General features: G+C 42.2%; 1 protein-coding gene across 2 annotated transcripts in view; it reads right to left on the bottom strand.

Moving 5' to 3' along the window:
- LOC133474361 (CUB and sushi domain-containing protein 1-like) overlaps positions 1-23,877 on the bottom strand; it is a 570,296-nt gene that overhangs the window by 221,827 nt on the left and 324,592 nt on the right. For both annotated transcript variants that reach the window (XM_061765990.1, XM_061765991.1), the window contains exons 5-7: positions 22,619-22,826; positions 9,275-9,387; positions 7,838-7,915 (exon numbers count right to left, since the gene is read on the bottom strand). In XM_061765990.1, the coding sequence (XP_061621974.1) occupies positions 7,838-7,915; positions 9,275-9,387; positions 22,619-22,826 (399 nt within the window). The remainder of the gene's footprint in view (positions 1-7,837; positions 7,916-9,274; positions 9,388-22,618; positions 22,827-23,877) is intronic.

Genomic DNA, 23,877 nt, shown 5'->3' with positions numbered 1-23,877 from the left:
GATTGATAGCATTAGATGAACAATGAAGATCAGTAGAGAAGAACTATGGAGTACTAACATGGATGGGTGCTCTGTGGTTACAACGGATGTGGTTTTGTGGGATGCCATTGAGTATTTATTGTCACCACAAAATAACTTGTCTGCTGAGTGGTAGTAGCTGTAGTAACATATATTTATGACACGTGTAGCTACTTTATTGGATTTTTCTATGGCTGGGATTCTTCTTAGAACATTAAGTCAGCCCAATGGTGCCAGTGCTATTTCAGGAATACAACGATTTATTCTGATGCTCATCCTTTGAATCTTAACATTTGTTGTCCTCTGGCATCAGTACAGTACAATTATTCATTTCGTTCCTGTCTAATTAAACAGTGTTGTGTTCAATTCAGTTGTGCATAAAGGTTTTATGACTTTCCTCTATTACCTGTCGTTCATTCACTATGTTTACTGTAATCCAGGAAAATGTTATTTTAAAAAATGTGATTACCAATGTTATACTGTCCTGGATTTGCATGTTTATTGAAATTGTCATCATCCCAACCCTCCACAAAGTTTCGGCGAAATTGCCGGAGCTTTGCACAGTCCTAACAAGCTAAAAATAACAATGAAATATGTTTTACCTCCTTAGCGGAGGTAACGATCATCAAAATTGGCAAGAGATGGGGAAGGAGCAAGGCAGCATGAGAGCTTGTGCGAAACTGTCTGAAGGTGTTTCTGTGAAGAGCTTTTGAGCTGTTCTTCAGGTAGCGACCAGATGAGAAGAGTTCTATTTGTAGTTTGTAGATGTGCTCTCTTGCGCTGGGTGCCTCTCAACTATTCTGTCATCTCTTTCCCCTTCACTGTCTCATACACACAGGTCAGTCAGGCCCAAGACCAATCTCTGCAGTCATATCTCCTCATGGAACACACAAGCCACTTCATGCCCACATAAAAACACAGATGCACACTGAAAGTAATTTGCAATAAAGTAAACTGCATGGAAGAAAACACCTGGTTATTACACCTACACAAAATAAAAATTCAATACATTAAAAACTTCGTCCCTCATCAAAGGATGTCTTTATGGACTTTGCTTATGCACTGGGAACAGAAGAGAGCATAGAATTGTCCATCCATCCATCCATCCATCCATCCATCCATCCATCCATCGCGGGCGTGCTGGAGCCTATCCCAGCTGTCATCGGGCAGGAGGCGGGGTATACCCTGAACTGGTTGCCAGCCAATCGGAGGGCACATACAAACAAACAACCATTCGCGCTCACAGTCACACCTACGGGCAATTTTAGAGTCTCCAATTAATGCATGTTTTTGGGATGTGGGAGGAAACCGGAGTGCCCGGAGAAAACCCACGCAGGCACGGGGAGAACATGCAAACTCCACACAGGCGGGGCCGGGGATTGAACCCGGGTCCTCAGAACTGACGCTCTAACCAGTCGGCCACCGTGCCGCAGAATTGTCCAAATGTCATGTCCAAATTGTCCAAAAGAAGGAAGCTATAGAGGCGAACCAAGGAGATTAAAAAGATTATTGATTGATTACGTCATGGATTAGGAGGTATGTCGAAAGACGTTTGAACATCGTAATATGTGTCAACATAATGCAACTGGCTTGTGGTCAATATCCTGGTTATCTGTTCCATAATTTGCAAACACTTTCTACAGAGATGTTTAGATACTATTGAGATTAGCTATGTCTATTATTTTCAAAATGATTCTTAAATTTGTCGTTAAAGCACATCACCTCATTAGATTCATTTGGTCAGTATCATACACGCAATGGAATCAATAGTGAGCCTTGGAATCACAAATTAATGTGACACGACACTCCTCAACTTTTACACTTACTCTCACTCTTCGTCTACACTTATATTGGACCATGTAGGCTGAAGGCTGTTATAGTCTATTAGATTATGATTAATATGAACTCTATTCTATTGATGGCGAAAACTCATCATCTTCATTCTGTGCATTGATATAGTGACTATAAATTATATAAAGATTGCACAATAAATACTGCACATGGTTTGCTATACAGCTAAAATATTACCACAGGGAGTTGTACACTATTCAAATACTGCTTGGGGACCAAAACAAAAAATAAATTGACTTTGTCCTCTGTTTTGGAATGTTTTAATGGTGATGGTTTTCTATTGACCTCAATGCACTATGTTTGGGTAATCTCGAAGACCGCTTGACCCAGTGTGTGACGCATTATTTATACAGTTTTCATCTCAATTACAACAGTGCTAATATTTGTTTTAATGAGCAGCGATCCCAGAGTGAGAAATTAAATTCCTCATTTTGTTCCGGGGCTGCACGAAGCTTGAAGCATCCCTGGACAACACGTTTAACCGTTATTATCCTCGTTCTTTGGCGCCACATTATTACAGATAGCAAGCATGTTTTCTTCTTTGCATTTGTAATTTAGTGCAATGGTTACTTTGGGGTGTGTTTTAAAACACATGCAGGACACAGTGGAGATCGTTGTAATGTTACTTAAATATTACACAGAAATCCTCAAAGAGCAATGGTCCGTGAGCCATGGGGCAGGTGCAGCAAAGTGTTTCACAAGTCATAAGGTTAACTGACTTCTTGCGGCTGTGCTGAGCTCAGTTAGTTTTAAACATTAGTATCATATATATTTAATAGACATCCAGTGCCACTTTTCTCCAAGTCTCTTATGTATTCTACCATAATAAATTTACTATATTGCCGAAGGGAAACATGCAATGAGAGTCATGACACAAGGGTGCCTCTGTATAATCTAAACTACTCACCAGGCATCACATTGACGAATATTTAAGTCACACATGCACATCCGCTCACACGCGCACACATAAATGATAATTGCAGCAGCACATGCTTGACTGAGCATGTAAATGGACCGATTTATTGATGAGAGTTTTATGATGAAGGTGAAAGCTGAGGAACACTTGAATCATGATCTTGGCCTTTTTGGAAAATAAAAACGATGACTCACATGACCTAAATGCTGTTTCAGTGTCCCATAGCAACCACCCAATTGAAAAGGATGATTAGTTATTATTAAAATAATGTAATAAAGTGTAAATTACTTCCTTGTAATTGGTATAGTATTGTATATGTATAAGTCCTATTTTTTTTATGGATACAAGAGTGCCTTGAGATACGAGTGACCAGACTTACCAGTTTTTTTTTCTGATAAAAGCCGTCATTTAGACAATGTTTTGCTTTGACTTGCGAGTAGAAATTTGCAAACTGAGCGCTGTATGGTGGCAGTGAACTCAAATCAAATCACTTCACAACAAGCAGTATTTGGTAGATGGAGAACATATATATATATTTTTTAAATGGCTTTGTGCTGTTTATTGTCAAATTAAACATAAAACAAAGAGAATTACACGTGTATTTAATTGGCTATTTTTATCTCTGTGAAGCACTTTGGGTTGCATTTTGGTATGTATGAAAAGTGCTATATAAATACAACTTAACTGATTGATTGATTTAATACAACAACATAGCTTTGTGATAGTCCGATTAGCCAAATGCGGACAAATGATGCAAAACACCATAGATGGGCTAATGAATAGCATCTGTTTCATAACCCTTTTATAACCCTTTCAGTAACAGATATTCTAACACAAACACTGGAGCAACAGATGTAGCCAGACAATATAGCAAAACTCACAGGCATATTTTTTATTTATCTTTGCTAAGAATGATTCATAATATTGCAATTTTACCGAGTCAGTTATGAATCTCTTCTTCATGTGTGTCTCCATGTCTGTATTATACTGCCTCCAGGTGGCCAAGAGGCGCACAGCAGAAAAAGCTTCACAATTTTCAATGAATTGAATCAAAAAATGTGGCAGCAACTGTTTAATTCTTTGCATTCTATTTAATTATGATATTAACTGAACAGTACGTTTCATTAAATACAGTACAATATTATAAGGTGCTGTTTTACCCCTCCTCAAGCCGTCACCTTATCGTGGTGGAGGGGTTTGTGTGTCCCAATGATCCTAGGAGCTAAGTTGTCTGGGGCTTTAAGCCCCTGGCAGTTTCATCCATGGCAAACAGGTTCTAGGTGAGGGACCAGACAAAGCACGGCTCAAAGACCCCTTATGATGACGACAAAAAAATGGACTCAGGTTTCCCTTGCCCGGACGCGGGTCACCGGGGCCCCCCTCTGGAGCAAGGCCTAGAGGTGGGGCTCAAAGGCGAGTGCCTGGTGGCCGGGCCTGCACCCATGGGGCCCGGCCGGGCACAGCCCGAAAGGGTAACGTGGGTCCCCCTTCCCATTGGCTCACCACCAGTGGGAGGGGCCATAGGGGTCGGGTGCAGTGCGAGCTGGGCGGTGGCCGAAGGCGGGGACTTTGGTGAGCCGATCCCCGGCGACAGAAGCTGGCTATAGGGACGTGGAATGGAGGGGGTGCTGGAGCGCGCTCCCGCTGGGGACGCCATCGTTCTGCTCAGGGACTTCAATCCTCACGTGGGCAATGACAGTGAGACCTGGAAGGGCGTGATTGGGAGCAACGTCCCCCCGATCAGAACCCGAGCGGTGTTCTGTTATTGGACTTCTGTGCTCATCACGGATTGTCCATAACAAACACCATGTTCAAGCATAAGGGTGTCCACACGTGCACTTAGCACCAGGACACCCTAGTCGCAGTTCAATGATCGACTTTGTGTTCATGTCATCGAACTTGCGGCCGCATGTCTTGGACACTCGGGTGAAGAGAGGGGCGGGTGGTGAGTTGGCTCCAATGGTGGGGGAAGATGCCGGTCTGATGTGGCAGGCCCAAACGTATTGTGAGGGTCTGCTGGGAACGTCTGGCGGAATCCCCTGTCTGAAGGAGTTTCAACTCCCACCTCCGACAGAACTTTGCTCATGTTCTGGGGGAGGCGGGGGACATTGAGTCCGAGTGGACCATCTTACGCGCCTCCATTGGTGAGGCGGCAGACCGGAGTTGTGGCCGTAAGGTGGTTTGTGCCTGTCGTGGCGGCAATCCCCGAACCCGTTGGTGTCCGATGCCGTCAAGCTGAAGAAGGGATCCTATCGGGCCTTTTTGGCCTGTGGGACTCCTGAGGGAGCTGAAGGGTACCGGCTGGCCAAGTGGAATGCAGCTTTGGTGGTTGCTGACGGCTTCGAGGAAATTGTGGTCCACCATCCGGTGTCTCAGGAGGGGGAAGCAGTGCACCATCAACACTGTGTATAGTGGAGATGGAGCGCTGCTGACCTCGACTCGGTACATTGTGAGCCGGTGGTGAGAATGCCCCTCCTCCATTCGACCGACATGCCTTCCCATGAGGGAGCAGAGTCTGGGTTCTCTGAAGCGAGCTCTCCTATCTCTGGGGTTGAGGTCACCAAGGTGGTTAAAATGCTCCTCGGGGGCAAGGCCCCGTGGGTGGATGAGATGAGATTTCCTCAAGGCTCTGGATGTTATGGGGCTGTCCTGGTTAACACGCCTCTGCAACATCGCGTGGACATCGGGGATAGTGCCTCTGGATTGGCAGACTGGGGTGGTGGTCCCCCTTTATAAGAAGGGGGATCGGAGGGTGTGTTCCAACTACAGGAGGATCACACTCCTCAGCCTCCCTGGTAAGGTCTATTCAGGGGTGCTGGAGAGGAGGGTCCGTCGTGAAGTTGAATCTCAGATTAAGGAGGAGCAGTGTGGTTTTCGTCTTGGCCGTGGAACAGTGGACCAGCTCTACACCCATGGCAGGGTCCTCGAGGGTGAATGGGAGTTCGCCCAACAAGTCTACATGTGTTTTGTGGACTTGGAGAAGGCGTTCGACCGTGTCCCTCGGGGAGTCCTGTGTGGGGTGATTCGGGAGTATGGGGTACCGAACCACCTGATGTGGGCTGTTCGGTCCCTGAACGACCGGAGTCAGAGTTTGGTCCGCATATCCGGCAGTAAGTCGGACTCGTTTCCAGTGAGGGTTGGACTCCGCCAAGGCTGCCCTTTGTCACCGATTCTGTTCATAACGTTTATGGACAGAATTTCAAGGCGCAGCTGAGGCGTAGAGGGGGTACGGTTTGGTGGCCTCAGTATTGCATCTCTGCTTTTTGCAGATGATGTGGTTCTGTTGGCTTCATCAAGCCGTGACCTCCAACTCTCACTGGAGCGGCTCGCAGCCGAGTGTGAAGCGGCTGGGATGAGAATCAGCACCTCCAAATCTGAGACCATGGTCCTCAGTCCGAAAAGGGTGGCGTGCCCTCTCCAGGTCGGGGATGAGATCCTGCTCCAAGTGGAGGAGTTCAAGTATCTTGGGGTCTTGTTCACGAGTGAGGGAAGAATGGAACAGGAGATCGACAGGCGGATCGGTGCAGCATCTGCAGTGATGCAGACTTTATATCAATCCCTTGTGGTCAAGAAGGAGCTAACCCGAAAGGCGAAGCTCTCGATTTATCGGTCGATCTATGTTCCTACCCTCACCTATGGTCACAGCTGTGGGTCGTGACCGAAAGAACGAGATCCCGGATACAAGCGGCCGAAATGAGTTTCCTCCGCAGGATGTTCGGGCTCTCCCTTAGAGATAGGGTGAGAAGCTCGGTCATCCGGGAGGATCTCAGAGTAGAGCCGCCGCTGCTCCTCCACATCGAGAGGAGCCAGATGAGGTGGCTGGGGCATCTGATTCGGATGCCTCCCGGACGCCTCCCTGGTGAGGTGTTCCAGGCACGTCCCACCAGGAGGAGACCCAGGGGACGAACCAAGACACGCTGGAGAGACTACGTCCTTCGGCTGGCCTGGGAACGCCTCGGGATCCCCCCGGAAGAGCTATATGAAGTGGCTGGGAAGACGGAAGTATGGGTGTCCCTGCTAAAGCTACTGGCCCCGACCTCGGATAAGCGGTAGAAAATGGATGGAGGGATGGATGTTTTCCTTTAAAAAACACATTGCAAAAATGTTTTTTGTTTTTTTGGGGAGATGCTGGAACGGCTTAATCGTATTTATAAATCACTACAAGTACAATAATAAACATTGCTAACTGTTGACCTCTCTAATAGCGTCAATCAAAATTTTATAGAGATTTATCAGGTCTAGCTAATGTTCGATGCATTTATATCCAGAGCACTATAACAAGTGGTTTAAAACCTCGCTGGAGAAATGCGGAACTTTTTTCTCTTATCTATATTTTTTCCTCTGATTTAGCTGTTTTGCTAGTCTGTCAATGCTCCCATTGGGTCATTATCACAAACAGCATCCAGCTCATTTCCACATAAAAGGTCTTTAAAAAAAAAAAAAAAAAACACTTTGCACCACCTGCAAAGGACCAAATGGCAAAACAGACTTATTTATGGACAAGATGATAAACATTGTGGAGCAGGCTGAGGTCTGATATTTCCCCCAGGAGGTAATAGAGACCATAAATGCAACTTAGGGAGAGGTGATATTGGACTTCCTTTCACTGGCTTAAAGGGAAACAGCTCCATTAAGTTGCAACTGCTGGGTGTGTAAATAAGCTACCATTTGGTATCAAATGGAATATGTCAAAACACAACTATTAATAGATTCCACACTTCTTCTGGGAAGGAAGTGGGAGGCACATTTCCAACCAGTATCGTACATCAATCTAAAGTAGCTATTTGGAATGTATGCATTTCCAATACTGTATTTGTGTTTTACAAGACTAAAAGACAAACTCACCTCTGTTATATAATTGCTACCATTTGTTATACAGTTGTCTCTTCTCATCTTTAATATGACACGAACCACAAAACGCCTCCATGTTTTTGTTTTTGTTTTAAAAATGGAACTGTTGTCCAACATGACAATTTGTGTGTGTGCGTGTGTGCATGCGTGCGTGTGTGTGTGTGTGTGTGTGTGTGTGGGTCGGGGGGGGATTATACTTACAGACTGCATTTTTGTGACTGGAGTCTTTATTTGGCATCATCTTCACTCCTCTGGACTTTAACTCTATTGCTTTCTTCACTGCAGGAATGAAAGGAAATGCAGCTCATTTTATTACAGAAAAGGGGTTATAATGAAAAAACTTGGTTCAAACTTATTTTGCTGATAAACTCTTGATCCGACCAAAAGCTAGTGCACCAACCAGTATGATCACTGACTACAGCATTAGACACATCAGCACTACCCGATGAGATCCAATATAAGTGCTGCATCAAAAATTCCCATAATGTTGTTAAATAGGTAGATAGAATATGGATTAGGTGTTATGTCATTAGATTGTGTGTTTGTAGCTATTGCTGTGGCAGGTGTGTGAATGTCTGTGCATTTGGGAAAGTGTATCCATCCCAAACATGGCAATAACTATAAAGGCAGAGCAAATGAAAAATTAGGACATACAAAGGGAGACAAGATTAAAACAAAAGTTAGGACTAGCAAGGACAAAAAGAAAGTGAAAAGTTGGAAAACAGCACTGAAATTCATTGCTTTTGTATTTTTTGTTTTTTGTAGAACTGCTTTGCAGAGGACAACAATAACGTGTTGTGGTGCAACAAGGCTGCATTCCACTGAGAAATACTCAATGTGCAAAGCCATATTTCTTACTTATATGGACGCAGACGAGACAGACAAAGACAGAGAAATTTAAAAATAATAATAATAATAATAATAATGATGAAGACCAATTGTAGGGAAAGGCAACGGTAAAAACAAAATTTGGAGGTGGACATGTTGATGCACTGGGGAAAAAAAGACCACTTAATCTGATCCATTCAGATGTACTTTAATATGCAAATTATGTCCATCCAAGCACTCAATAGGAGAGAATGGAAGCAACCACAACATTCTCATTTTAGGCTTCTGTCACAGTAAAAACTCCAATATGTACTAAATGCAATTACAGTAACGCAAGCATATGCCTACATGCATTTTGTCTTTTCATCTGTGAATGAAAAGGTGAGCCCCCATTTACTTTTGACTTTTGCATGTGGTCGCTCAATACATTCCCTATTTTGTTATGAAAATGTCTACCCATGGTAGCCATGCAAAGCACATCTCCACCAGGTGTAGAATGCATACAGTGTGACTACATCCAGAGCAGAGAATACAACCTGCGTTGTAAAGGTCACCTAACTATACTGTGCTACTAAAGTGAACGAAACAAATTATGATCCACAATATCAGTGGCAAGATCGGTCTTAGTTGGTGAAATGTGTTTTGTTGACTATTTTTCTTTCCCTGTAGGCTATGTCTATTCGACTGACCAGATGTGTACATCATCATAACATGATGTAGATCACCGTAAGGTTTTTATAGGCTTTCTAGTCTCATTGTGCATACAAGAGGGGAGCTGACACATATGGAGGAGCAGTGTGTTGAACATACCTTGGTACTGAGCACTGAATCCTTTCCTTCTGTGGTTGCTGTCTGACGTAAAGTGTATCCGCAGCCAGTTTTTACTCGAAATAACTGGTGAAGGCAGGGTTGTACCAGTTAGCCTGAAAGCAAAACAAATAGAAGATTATATGGTAATGAACTTCAGATTCATGTTAACAAAGTTTTTACATTTTTTTGTGACTGGATCAAATAGAAAGATATTTGCATTTCTTGGTAGATTGCATTTTCTATTAAGAACTGCGGCCTTAATGAGGCATCTCTTACAGATATGAATGAATGATGAAGTGAAACTCAAATGAAACTTGTGCAGTAGAGGTAAGCAGCTAAATAATTAGCTACAACTAGCTATAAAGCATCATGTGAGGTCCCTATTAATATGCATCATTTAAAAATGGAAAAATAGAAACAGATGTCAGTGTGCTGTTAAATACCCTAGTAAACTACAAACAAAATAATAAACATATTCTTAGATTAATACATCTGTGACAGTGTCAAAATTGGTAATGATTATCTGCTGCACTGCCATGCTTCTAGAGTTGGAAAATAACAGAAAAAATATAAGTACTGTAGTGAAAATAGTAAAAGTCATAAAAGTTCCCATCTTTCAAAACGGTTTCCAACGCATCACCGCTGTGACTGTGTCGGTTGCCGATTGTAAGTCTTACATCAGCTTCAGCTACTCTCACATTTCCTTACCAAAGACAATTCAGGCAGGGAAGAAAAAAATAACAAAAAAATGAGACAAAGAAAGAGGTGGAATAACTCAAAAAATATGAAGTGATGTACAGACTGCACGTTGGCTGAAATTCGATGGTCTACCACCTTCCTTTGAGCAATATAAGTCAATGTAACTGCCCTTTAATATTACCACAGGTAGATAGATGGTGGCATGCAGATAAGGAACAGGTCAGGAATAAGAGGTTGTTTGAAAATATTAAAAGAACTTTATTGAGCGCTTATCATAAGAGATGCATACCTGGGAAGGTTATCAGGTCCACAAGAAAAGGAATGAAAAAGACAGCTCAAGAAAATCTGGCATATCAAGTATGAAAACGAATGTGCCGCGCTGCCACTGTGTAAGCCTAAAGGCAGTAGCAATCTAGTACACAATGACTCCAGAAATGTTTTATCTCCTGTGCACGCTTTATCAGCTGAAATATGAGCCCCACTTAAGTCTTTGAACAAAACTTCGAGGCAAGCAAAGAAAAATGCATAATAAGTGTCAAACAATCTGTCACTCTTCACATAAAGCTGGAATATGTCACATATGACATTAGGCCTGGAGCAAACTGCAGTGTTATTTTCATACCCATATAGAAATAGACATTTGTTGATTTGGCGATGTCTGTTAAGAGAACAAAAGCATGTGAAACAGCATATGAAACAGCACCACATAGATCTACTACTGCATATAAACAAGAATGTTGTGCCGGGAGGCAGGTGGTCCACAGAGGGTTCATATTACCTTGAATAATACAACAACAACAAAATAGAAAAAGGCTTGCTAAAATAGAAATATCTATGTATGTATTTCTATATGACCAGGATAAATATTATATGATTATTGCTGAGTAAAGCTGTTTTGCTCATGTGTTGTCTTGTCTGATGAGTGGCACATTTCCGGTCTGGGCCGCACAGATCTTTATCTCATTCACAATTGTGCCTCCTCATTACAAGCGGTTGGAGAACAGTGGGCCGCAACATTTGCTTTCCAAGGTGGCCGGCGACACATCTGACAAAGTACAGCTCGGACTCGATCTATGCACCGATGCGTTTCGGTGTTAATGTGCATTATTCAGTTGAGCGTCAAACTCATTCAACTTTACTCATTTGTTTGCTGTTATTACCGAAAGTTCCCATCACTGATATACAAAAAAAATTGTCTGGCACTGAAAGCGCAACTCCGCAGAATAAACTTAAAAAGGGTGTCGTTTTATGGCTCATCATACCTCTGAAATGTTGGAGGTAGGTTTGCTAACAATGGTTGCTCGAACTACATGTAGTATTTTGAAACCATATATTTTGCTAAAAAGCCACCCCCTGGAGCTACCACTGGTTGTGCCCGTGACAGCGTCAGAATGTTTGATGTGTAAATCCTGAGTTGTTGTACACCTGCTGAGATAAAATCTGCACAGCTTTTTTTTTTTTCCCCCACTAGAAACTTCCACCAAATAATACTAGTAATATTGAAAACAACCAGCTGGCGCACCGCAGGGGTTCCTCTATAAGCTTATTTGTGTCAACAGTGTGATGGCGTGAGCCAACCTGCCCATCATGAGTGTGAAAATGACAAGCGATAGAGGTCAGATGATAAAGTCATAAATAGCGCAATGCATAACCATCGTCCTATTTCCACTTCAGATATTAAGAACATTATGTATCATTCGACTTGTGTTTATCTTTTTAAAGTGAGGTTTCAAGTTTAGCCCGATCAAGAGCTGCTTGGTTCAAACTAAGGTTGCATTGTGTGTCTTTTCTTAATCCGTCCTTTTGCATGTTTGCTTCGTTTCAGATCACCACCTGCCCCTCTTTGCTTTGACTCTGTGTAAATAGAATTCTTGAAGGCTTTTTTCCCCACCATCTAAAATTACCAAGCAAAATCTAGCAGCAATACTTCTGGGAGAATGCGACTTTTCTCATCGGAGAGGTTCTCGCTTCATTTACTGGGAAAGCTCATTCAAAAGAAATGACATTTGCACAATTGAACCATTAAATTTAAATGCCCCTGAGGTTGGCGTGGGGTAAGATGCCATCTCATGATCACAGTGAACTCATCAGGTCGTCCGCCGCAGTCCATGTCAAAGTGTCCTTGGGAAAGACACTCAACTACTAGCTGGAAGTTTGCATGACAGCCTCCACCATCATAATCGTATTGGACAGTGGGTTTGTGTATGTGAACTGTTAAATGAGAGCATGTGGTAGACTGTGGAACAAATGATGTAATGGGTGAGGCAACCGAAGCTATTCTAAAAGTGAACAAAGATTTTACATACAATGGCATAATGCTGTTACCATTCTTTTGTATTTGGTCGTCCAATACCCCCTAGTTTATAAATGTAAAGCATGTAACATCACAACGTTTAAATATCCTTTCATCTAAAGGGTGAAAGGAGTTCAATATAATGTCTAAATAGTCAACAAACAACAACAAATTCATTGAAGAGCAAAGCTTCAAATGGAGACAGAAACAGATGAAAAAAAAATGGGGGAGAGACATGCTGCATCTGCTCCATTATTCATTCGGACTGACCAGCCGCCTGACACTAGAATGAGAGAGCGACTAGAGGTCAGAGAGGAGGAGGACTGAGAAGAAGATGCAAATGAGAGGTCACCACAGATGGATCCTGCAGGAGGAAAAGAGAGGAGCAGAGCAAGCTAATGATGTGCGGATCTGTCTGAAGCCAGTCGTGATAAAGCAGGTTGTAGGAAAACAGATATAAATGTCAGGTGGCAAATATATTAAAAAGAGGCAGAGGTAGATGAGGAGGAGATCACGAGGAGAGAAGTTGAGCTCAAGGGCATGGAAATCCACTTAAATCAACAGACAGACAGACAGACAGATAGACTCAGAGAGAGGGAGAGAGAGAGAGAGCGAGAGAGAGAGGTTGGAGGAGTAACCTCAGGAGGGAGGTTACAGTGGCTGTGAAGTGTAAATGAGTTGGGACAATAACAAATAAGAGAGCAAGTAAAAAAAAACGGAGGCGATGTGGGGGCGGACACTACAGAAGAAGGGTGCAGAGAAGAAACAGGTGGATAAGGATTTTTTTCCCATAGCTTGTCCACACAATTGTCTTCACTGGTGATAAACTAATTAGAGAAGTATGTTACTAGTGTACCCTCGAGCTGCTGTTGTTTTGGCCTCTACCCTTCCTGTTGGCTGCAACATCTTCCTTTTTTTTGCAGTGGTACAGTAAAGACATTCATTATATAGAAGTGGAAAAAGGTTGGAGGGAATATTATCAACCACAGACGTGATAATTTGGAGTGTGGAACATAGAATGTTAAGGAGAGGAAAAGCTGACCAAATAAGAGAACAAAGGCACATTGACACTAAAAATGGATCAAAGCTGTTGACGTCTGGACAGTGATGTGCTGGCACCATTTTGTCACCCACCTTGACATAATGCCAATGTAATGCAATGCACTTGACTATTTCCAAAAGTATACTTTTTGACCAGGTGTCATCTTGACTTTTTGATAACAGATGGATCCACACGTCTCGTCGGGATGAGTGGAACAGTCTTTAGCCACACAGCAAACCATTTTGCCAAACATTGCCAAAAATAAAAAAGCCAAAACACGACCAAGGCAAACTCAAGGCAATGCTGGGATTAGAGACCCAGTTTACAAACACGGTGTCCATAAACAATGTGACGTGAATTTAACCAATGACAGAGCAGTGTGATGAGTTCAAAGAGCAACTGACTTTTTCCAGACAACTTTGAAATGGGTGATATGCTTTGGCACGCTCAAAGATCGGATTGTGGAAGTGTGAGGGCTATGTGTTGTGTCCATTTCATTGGCCTCAGCATGGATGGAAGAGGTGGGCTGGAATAAAAAAAAAATTAATAAATAACTAAAACACTTGCTCATGCAAGGTCGTGGAGCATATAAACATGCCATATAATCAATGCAATTATTCCTCCCACAACTGCAACCCTGCATAAGAGAAATAAACACAGTTTAAAACAAGCCACAATGTAAGGAACGTTTTACAGTGTTGCATCACGAGGAAATCGCAGGGATAACTGCGCTAAGGAAGGGTAAAATGGAAATGGTCCAGTTTAAGTGCACCCTGGGAAGAGAAAGAGGGAGGCACAAGGCTGATTAGATGGTGAGCAATCCAGGGTGTACCACAGCTCTTGCTGAAAGTCAGATGAGATTAGTATCCTGCTCACCTGTGCGCATGAACAGGTTTAGCAGTAGAAAATGGATGGAAAAACATAACGTTTACGACATTGTAATGATGTTGGTCAGTTTCTATCATTGTGGCAATAGAGGTGGCACATCAGGACAGACCGAGTTACCAAGTTTCAACCTTATAAGTATGTTTCCCCCGGGGAAGCGTACCATGTTTACAGTACTATAATAGGAGTCACATTCTTGCTTAACCTCAAAGATGTAAATTTGATTCACTTTACAAGGTGAACAGATATTCTTCAAAGTCTCGCCTTGTGTTTTGGGCTGATGTAGAATGTCTGTGCACTCCTCTCTGTGGGAGTATCAGGTCTCACAGCAATCAAGTTGTTTGAAGCAGGGAAGTGGTTGCTGATAGGGGTGTGTGTGACTTTCTGCTGTTTGTTATTAACAACGATGGGCAATCTGCAGGGATATTGGGTTGGTATTTCTTCTGTTTGCTGATGATGCGGTATTGTTGATTTCATTAACCCGCAACCTGCGTGTGTTGTGACGTCTGGTCTCAAAATGGACTAGAATTAATGGAGGCTGACAACCACTTCAGTAAAACTATGTTTTGATACTTATTGGTTCTATACATACATCAGTCTTATTGGAATTGAAGGCCAAATAAAAATAAAAGTGTCCAGAGTAAAAAAAAAAAAATGAATAAATAAAAATACTGAGTATACTATAGGGAGCTGACTAGACTGGAATATATTATGGATAATAGTTTCAGCATATTATCAGCGGTGATCCTATTAGCACATTAATATAATAATTGGCAACCAGGGTTTTTAAATTAGGTTAAGGTCCGGACGTCTGGAACGGCTTCACTTGATGTGAACATTTAGCGATTCCATCAGCCTTTCAAAATTAGCATAAAAACTGCTGCTTATTAAAATGGTTGACTATCTCTGTGATTTTACTGTATATAAGAACATTTTTTAAATTTTAGTGCTGGCAACTGTGGTGAAATGAGTGTAAGACATGTAGTGGACAGCGGGGAACAAAATATTATTAATTGCTTTTCCTTTCACTCCTTGATAACAAACCATCCAGTTGAATAAAGCGACACTGCAGAAGCTTTAGGCACTGAGGTACAGGAGGAGAGGAAGATGGTAGGAAAGGAAATGAAACATTGGAATGCTTGGACATTCAATGTATGACGATCTGCTCAATTGCTTTCCTTTTATACTGGATTCATTAGCAATGAGTATTACACATTTCAACCAAGATCACAGGTTTGGCTGTCAATATTCGTCATAATTACAGTCAACAGACTTATGTAAAATATTTGCAAATTTTACAGAGAAATGCATTTCTGATAAAGCACCATTAGCAGTAAAAAGAAAATTCTGACCTTAGCTCTAACACCAGCAGACAAAAAATATTTACTTTGATCTCGATTTTCATTGTGTTGGTAGGACAAACTTTCAGGTATAGTTACATTCCTACTAATTTGGTCTTATGAAAAAAAACGTGCCATGGGCAACACAGATAGATTAAAAAAAAGTCGAACAATGTCATGACATTACCATAATATCCTTCTGACAAGCATGACAACATTTCAATTTGACCAGTTGATCAAACAAACTCAAAATGGTCCCAGTCCAATTGCGCATGTGCGTACGTGCCTGCCTGCATGTGAGGGTGTGCGGCAGTGGGTGAGGGTGCACGTGTGACAGCCAGTCAACGTGACATTGAACCTGCCAGCTAGCAGACAGAAACATGGAACAGGAAATTGCTTTTGGGACAACCAATCAGAAAAAAAAGATGCCTTTAAACAGGAACAACCCGTCACAGTGGTCCTGTCATGTGTCAATCATCCTCACAATGACCTGCCCACATCATTCAGGGAAGCAGTCAGTCATGTTTTAATCCCACGTCTGGAGAAAAGTACTTTGTGTTACAAGGGATCATGCATAGCAGAAGCCGACTGAAGCATTTTGTGCAACCGAATTGTGTTTTACATGCAGATGGAATCAATAACATTGTTTTTTGTTCTGGTTTTATGAGGCAATGACCAATAGTTCATTGGTTATTCCAATAACTGTTGACAAAACGACATCCCTCAAGGTGGAATCGAATGGTTAATTATTGGACGCTAAGGTAACTTTGGTCCTGTTTTCATCAAGCCCAACGGTTCAGAAGGGCATTTATTTGTGTGTTTGTATTGTTAAATGTTGAGAAAGATAGCAGAATAACAAATTCCGCAAATTTTAGTGGTAAAAGGTACTTATAGGGTGGAATTGGGCACACGCGCATTGTTCGTTAACAAATCTACACTGTCGCGCCTTGCCTATAGTGGACACAAAAAGACTACACGCCCTTGTTCAAATGCCAGGTTTTTGTGTGTAAAAAAAAAAAAAAAAAAAGAGACTAAGATAAATCATTTGATTTAACTTATAACCTGTACGACTCAATTGAAAAAAAAAGATAAGTTTTAGAGAAGGGAAGTTAAAACAACTGAGATAATGTGGTTGCACAAGTGCGCACATCCTCATAACTGGCGATGTGGCTGTGTTGAGAATTAACCAATCACAATTGAAACTCATGTTAAATGGGAGTCAGCACACACTTGCTATCATTTAAAGAGCAAAGTTTTTGCACTTGTTGTTGATCCAGTCTATTTACGTAGAGCCCTGAAATCAATCTCAAGCAGCTTTGACAATTAGTGTCCCAGCTGAGCCTAATTAAAGGAAATTTACTCAAGGAGGGTGGTCTACATTGTTGAGGAAGCCAAAGGTTTTTTGTATAATGGGTAAAAATAAGGACTTGCCTGAAGGTGAAATTGCGGAACAGTAAAACGGGAAGGCGTGAATGAGTGAAAAAACAGGATATTTCAAGGTAATTATTGTACTGATAAATAATTTGTGTGTGAACAAACATGTTTGTTATGATTAAGGAACATTTCTCTCAGGCAAATAAATTGTATTAAGAAAGGAGCTTTTAAAAAGCCACTGATGAGCATCAAGCAGGTTTTTGAAGCTGCTGGTGTCTCTAGAGTCTCAACAACCTCTCGATGCAGCATCCTCCAACAGCTTGCAATCAAGTATAATCGGAATCAGATTCAGAATCCATTTTATTGTCAGTGGAAGGTACATTGAAAACAAGGAACTTTTCTAGGTCCGATGGTGCAACATGAAACATGATATCTGCGCTCCAAACCAGGTGACAGCAATGCATCTTAAACTGTTTGCCCACCGCCAATAAGCAAAACACAAGAAGAAGAACATTTAGTGACACGGCAAGTGCAGATGAGACTGCACGTGGAAGACCCACTGGCTTAATCTAAATCGGCCGTGGGTTTCCTGTAGATTACAATGGCGATGACGTTCGAGTGGGGGATCGGACAAAGACAGTGTATCGGCGTTGACCAATAGCTGTGCGACATATCCATAGACACACGCGGAACATGCAACTGCCTATGCAATTGTTGGGCGTGTCGTCACCAAATGGTCACGTGGTGTGTCGGTTGGCAAAAAGGTTGTGGAAGCGAAATAGTCCAAAATAGATTTAAGCTTACCTTTAAGTGGTGCACAAAGACTCTACAGCAGGGGTGCCCAAACTTTTTGGCTCAGGGGCCACATTGCTGTAAAAAAATTGTCATGCGGGCCAGCATTAATTTTACATGCTACCGACGAGGGGAACGTTTTTTTGTATTTTTATTTTACTTTGTTTTACTATGCTGTCTGCTGCTAGGTAGATCTTATAACTGCCTGACCTGGATAAATGAAGGTTAAAATAAAAATTAATGAAATGCAAAATAAAGTATTTTTATGAAATTTGACTCAAACTTTATTCATCAGAATCAACAAACAACATGTTTGCATTAATGTGAAGGGTGATACTGAGATCTCGACTGCAGTAAATGGGGCAGGTCTGGCTCAAAAGCGGTGGTTTTAATGCGCAAGATGTCACGCAGGTGGGAGTCACTTAGTCTTGTCCTCACGCAGTTCTTATTCATGTTCATGACTGAGAATGTGTTCTCACACAAGTATGTCGAGCCAAACAAGCTCAACATTTTCTTAGCAAATGTACGAATCTCTTGGAACCTGTCTTTATCCAGCTGCTGGTAAAAGTTGACAAGAGGGAGTTGTTGGTAACGGCTGCGACACTCTGTGTCACACTGCAGCTCAATGAGCTCCAACTGCAGGTGGGCTGGAACGTCACTGAGATCCACGGAAATGGGAGAAGAAAAAAGCGTGATCTCCTTTTCAATAGTTGCAAAATCCCTGAAACGCTGTTGAAACTCCTCAGTCAGAGATGAGATGTTTGCGGCATACCTCCTCATTTGCGCACTGATATTGTGCGCTGGAAAAAGGGTCATTATTTCTTGCAGAGATTGGAAATGTGTGGTATTGGGCTGCGTTTGTGACAGGTGGGTTTGGAAAAGTAGCAGCTTGGTCCGAAAGGCTTTAATATGTGAATACAGTTGGTTTATCAATGCATTGATATCAGGTTGTTAAAATGTCGGGTTATGTCAAGTAAAAATCCAAAATCAGACAGCCAAACAGGATCGGTTAGTTCTGGCATCGGTTGTCCCTTTTTTGCCAAGAATTGTCCAATTTCCTCTTTGAGTGAGTAGAAACGCTGCAGTGCAGACCCTCGACTGAGCCATCTTACATCAGTGTGATACACAACATCTCCGTATTCAGCGTGGATATCCAGTAGAAATTGTTGAAACTGGCGGTGGCACAGGGCTTTGGAGCAAATATAAGTAATAGCCTTTATCACCGGTTTCATAACGTGATCATATTTCAGATGTTTGGCACATAGAACTTGTTGGTGAATAATACAATGGAGTTTTATAGCTTTACCTCCTTCTTCGCTTACTTTGTTACACACTAGGGTTGATAATCCACTGTGCTCGCCAACCATGGCAGGTGCGCCATCCGTAATAATCCCCGTGATTTTATTCCACTGTAATTTTATGTCATCTACGGCGGAACAAACGGAAGCAAATAAATCTTTGCCTCTTGTTTGGTCCTTAAGGCTCTGGAGGTCAAGTAGCTCTTCACGCACGTTTATTTCACTGTCCACTCCTCGAAAAAAAATCAGTAACTGAGCGCTGTCGGATGCATCCGTGGTTTCGTCACAGGCTAACGAAAAAAATTCAAACTCCACTCCTTTTGCGTCCAACTGTCTCTTAATATCAGAAGAAACTTCTTCGATCCTTCGTGACACAGTGCTACGAGCCAGGAAAACATTGGCGAACAGTTGCTTTTTCTCAGGACAAATGTTCTCCACGATTTTCATCACACAGTCTTTAATAAATTCACCCTCAGTAAAAGGTTTGCAGTGCTTGGCAATCAGCGTTGCCACCTCATAGCTTGCCTTTGTTGCATTTTCATTCGACTCACTGGCTCTTGTGAAAAAGTGTTGCTGTGCCGTTAAACCAGCTTCCAGTTGCTTCAATTTTTCACTGCGTTCGTTCCCAGTTAGCTTGTCGTAATTAGCATGTTCCGTCTGGTAGTGCCTCTTTATATTGAACTCCTTGAACACAGCCACAGTCTCTTGGCAAATTAGGCAGACGCAGTTGTTTCTAAACTCAGTGAAAAAATATTCAGACTTCCATTTGTCCTGGAAACGTCAGCCCTCGCTATCAACTTTCCTTTTCTTACTTCCAGTTGCCATTTTAGAAATGGGCAAAAAACAGATCATGCACAAAACGGCCCCGCGAGAGTTCAGCCACAAGTTTACTGCCATCCTGTGGTGAAATATAAAATTGCGCGTGTATTTTGTACTGCCGGGCCACATATTATTGGTTTTATGACAGAGGCTTCGGGCCAGTGGAAATATGAACACGGGCCGGATTTGGCCCGGGGGCCGGACTTTGGGCATGTCTGCTCTACAGCTTACTGTATACCAAGTTATCTCAGGTACTTCTAAATGTTCTACTACTACTACCTGCACTACTATCTGCTGAAAACAAATGAAAAGAAACCTAGAGTTACAAATTTTGGGACTTTTTGTTGCTTTTTTCCATTGTACTGAACCGTGACCCCAAAACCGAGGTAGGTAACGAACCGTGACTTCTGTGAAGTGTCGCACCTCTCCTGGCATCCTTATTGCTATGCATAAACTTTGTGGTGTCTCATTATTGAAATTGCTAAATTGTGTTCTTGTACTATGCAGGACAACTGACTCCTACTGTGTATTGGAAGAGTGCGGACATTATGGTCTTTTCAAAAGTAACACTATCAAGTTAAAAAGGTTCGGTTGCTGCAGTTGATATTCTCTATGTCACCTAATGTGCCTTCAGTAGCCTGCGCCCTGCCTACCCTCACGCCCCTTCAATTCCGGCACTGCAGAGGACTAGGCGATAGTGGTCTTTGAATGTTAAGCTTTCACAGATAAGCCAGGCGAGTTTGTGCGTGCATACGTGTGTGTGCTACCTGTCAGTGCCTGGGGACAACGAGCAACAGCTGAAGCGGGCCACTTAAGACCTGACACCGACATGCAGACATACACAAACAGTATCATGAGAATGCCACACTTGATGTGCAACCACTCAACTGGCGACAGGACTAAACATACAATTATTCTCCCATCCTTTTGTTTCCTTCGAGCACCATCCTCTTGAGCCCCCTTCACGCCGCTAATTTATCCGTCCAACAATCAATTCCAATCCCGCCATACGCTATCAGATTTGTTTTCTTCAGCAGAACACATTGTTCTTTAACAAGGGACTGAAGATGGTGATAAATAACGATACAAGTCCAATACAGTCACAGTTACACAGCATGGAATAACCCGCTCTGCCCTTTGCATGCAAACACCTGGTCTCACTGATATTTGTATTTAATGAATGAGACAAAAAATGCCATGTCACCTTGCGCAGCTGTGAGGACGCGTCTGTAATATGAAATAAGCCTTGGCTGAATGATTGCATTCCAGAGCATTATATTAATAAATGTTGGAGAAGAATGATGTGTATTGTAAGATTTCTTAACTGATTTAATCAATGCTCTCATGAAAGCAATTTATTTTTTATCAGTTGAACACAAAGTCATTTGTCTTACTGGAAGAAGCAGAGGAAAAAGTGGTGTCACAAAAGGCTAATGAGGTCCCTCGGGAGTGGCGGCATTTCAGCATTTCCCCAATCAATTGATTTATGAACAAACTCTAACATCCACCTCAATAAAGCCTCAAATCACCATGAAGACCAACATTACCAATGTTATTTTCTCAATGCAAATGGGCCTCACAATCATCTTTGTTGTTGACATGATGGACACTATCCTATGTTTAGCCTTTCTACATTTCCTCAGTAACTTGAAAGTGCACCATGACTGCATGCTTAACTAGCAGGCAGCCTCCACCACTGCTCAAACGAATTACGCCTTCAGTGAAGATGAAGGCGTGAATTCCAACAGTGTACCAAATTAGGGAAACAAATGTAACAGAGCTCTTGGAACAAACTGTCAATTTTGAAACACAAACATTGGATATAGGAGTGGAAAAATAATCTGTCATCTTCCCTGTAGACTTTGAACAAATAAGGAGCTAGAAGACTGTACAGCATCAAAGTGGTTCTGAGGTGGAACGCACAAAATCATTTCCATTCCATCCATTTTCCGTACCGCTTATCCTTGTACAAAAAGCTTTGTAGTCCAAGTACTTAACAGTTATATGATTATCATATAATACAGCTACACATATTAAATACATACAGACATAAAGTGTCTCAATATATCTATGTATAGTAGGGCTCGGACAGTACGCTCTGCACACTTTATTTTTTTTGGGGGGGGGTTGCAATCGGGTACGCACTCGCAAGTGAAATAAAACAAAACGTCTTTTAAGCAGTTACTGGCTTTCCCCAAATTATTGGAGTGATCAATTTATTTTCTGTACATCAGTACTATGTTTGTTTTCCTCTTCCACTATCAAAGGGCAAACCCTTTTTTAAAGATGGGATACATGCTGTCGGGATGTTTTGTGTGCAAAACCACGGCGTTGACAAGCTGGGCTAAGGTCCTCTTCACTATCCCTCATCAAGTGACCATCCCTTATGGATCCAAACAGCTTACTACTTGAAATCACAACGCAAGTTTGACAAAGAAAAAGAAAAAAAACAGAGAGCATGTTGGGCTGATGTAGTTTGTGTTTCTTAAAGATGTACGATGAACGTATATTGAACTGGACCGAAAACCGTAACCACAAAACCGTGATATGAACTGTACAGTGGATTTTGTGGACCGTTCCACCCCTAATGTTTTGGTCTGCACAGGCACAAAGCAGCAGCTGATGGTGGTGGTACTAGAAAACAGTTCATTACAAGCATGAGCATTTCAAGTCAGTCATGAAGCACCTTGTAATAAGGAAAGTAATGCAATTTTGTCTTATTTACAGTGCAAGACCAGGCTGTGGGTACACTACATTTGAAATATAAATAAAATGTGTAATTTTCTGTGGACAAATTCTCACCATATGCTGGGTGCCTCGGTTCCGCTGATTTCCAGGAAGTCATACTTGTCTTCCAATAAAAAGTCATTGAAGACAAGGGCTATCGTGTCCCCAGGTTCAGCAAGGATTGACCACGTGCAGTCCACATTGTTTTCATACTCTGCAGGGTAGCCGGGACTGGTTATTGAACCTGCGGTGCCTCGTAACGTGCCGCCGCATGCCCCCTCCGCTTGAGAGAGAAGAATGAGAATGAACAAATGAGGTGATGTGATGGATCGTTTGTACACTTGCATGTCTGCATACTGTTTTCAGTAGTTTATTTTCCCTCTCTATTGATGTGAGATTATATCCATCCATTTTCTATATCACTTATCCTCATTAAGGTTGCGGCTGAGGTGGAGCCCATCCCAGCTGACTTTGGCGAGAGGTGGGGCACTGAACGAGTCACATTTTGACAACCAAGAATTCACATTCACATTTCCACCTATGGACAGTTTACCCTGTGAGGCAGACATGGCCTGACATGGCCCCTATGTCAATGCACCACATTCAACATGGTTGCCACATAGGCATGGGAGGCACATCTTTTGGAATTGGATCTATTTTTTCTGTGACCCGGAAATACATAATCCCATTCTCTGCCTACGTAGCAGAGAATGGGAAAGTATTTTTGGACACATTGTTCAGTTACGACGGTCCATTTTATCGAGGTTCCACTGTAATAGTAATGATAATGCATTACACTTACTGTATATAGCGCTTTTCCAGACACTCAAAGACGATTTAAAACTGCACATTATTCATTCAGTCCACAGTCACACCTAGTGGTGGTAAGCTACATGTGTACCCATAGCTGCCCTGGGGAAGTCTGAGAGAAGAGTGGCTGCCATTCTGCGCCTACGGCCCCTCTGATCCACCAAACAACAAACCATATTCATTCATGGGCAATGTGGGTTAAGTGTCTTGCCCAGGGACACAGCGACGACATGCACTCGGAAGGGGGTACAAACCATGGACCCTTGGTTGCAGAGCGTACTCTAATCCTCTGCGCTTAGAATACAACTGTACAATACAAGAGTTTCATCAAAAATACTCAGTTTAATGGGCTCCCTCAGAAAAATATCCATTTATTTATTATTGGGATTGTTGTTTGCTGTAGTTTAGAACAAAGTGTGGTACGAGTACCAATAGTGGTATGCAGTCGCCCTCTAGTGGTGCGTGAAAGAATCACCAAAATTAAATACTCCAACTGTGCATAATGTTACAGTGGCTTCAGTAAT

The sequence above is a fragment of the Phyllopteryx taeniolatus genome, chromosome 2, assembly GCF_024500385.1.
Source record: "Phyllopteryx taeniolatus isolate TA_2022b chromosome 2, UOR_Ptae_1.2, whole genome shotgun sequence".
Lineage (NCBI taxonomy): Eukaryota > Metazoa > Chordata > Actinopteri > Syngnathiformes > Syngnathidae > Phyllopteryx > Phyllopteryx taeniolatus.
This window is presented reverse-complemented; position numbering and strand designations above follow the sequence as displayed.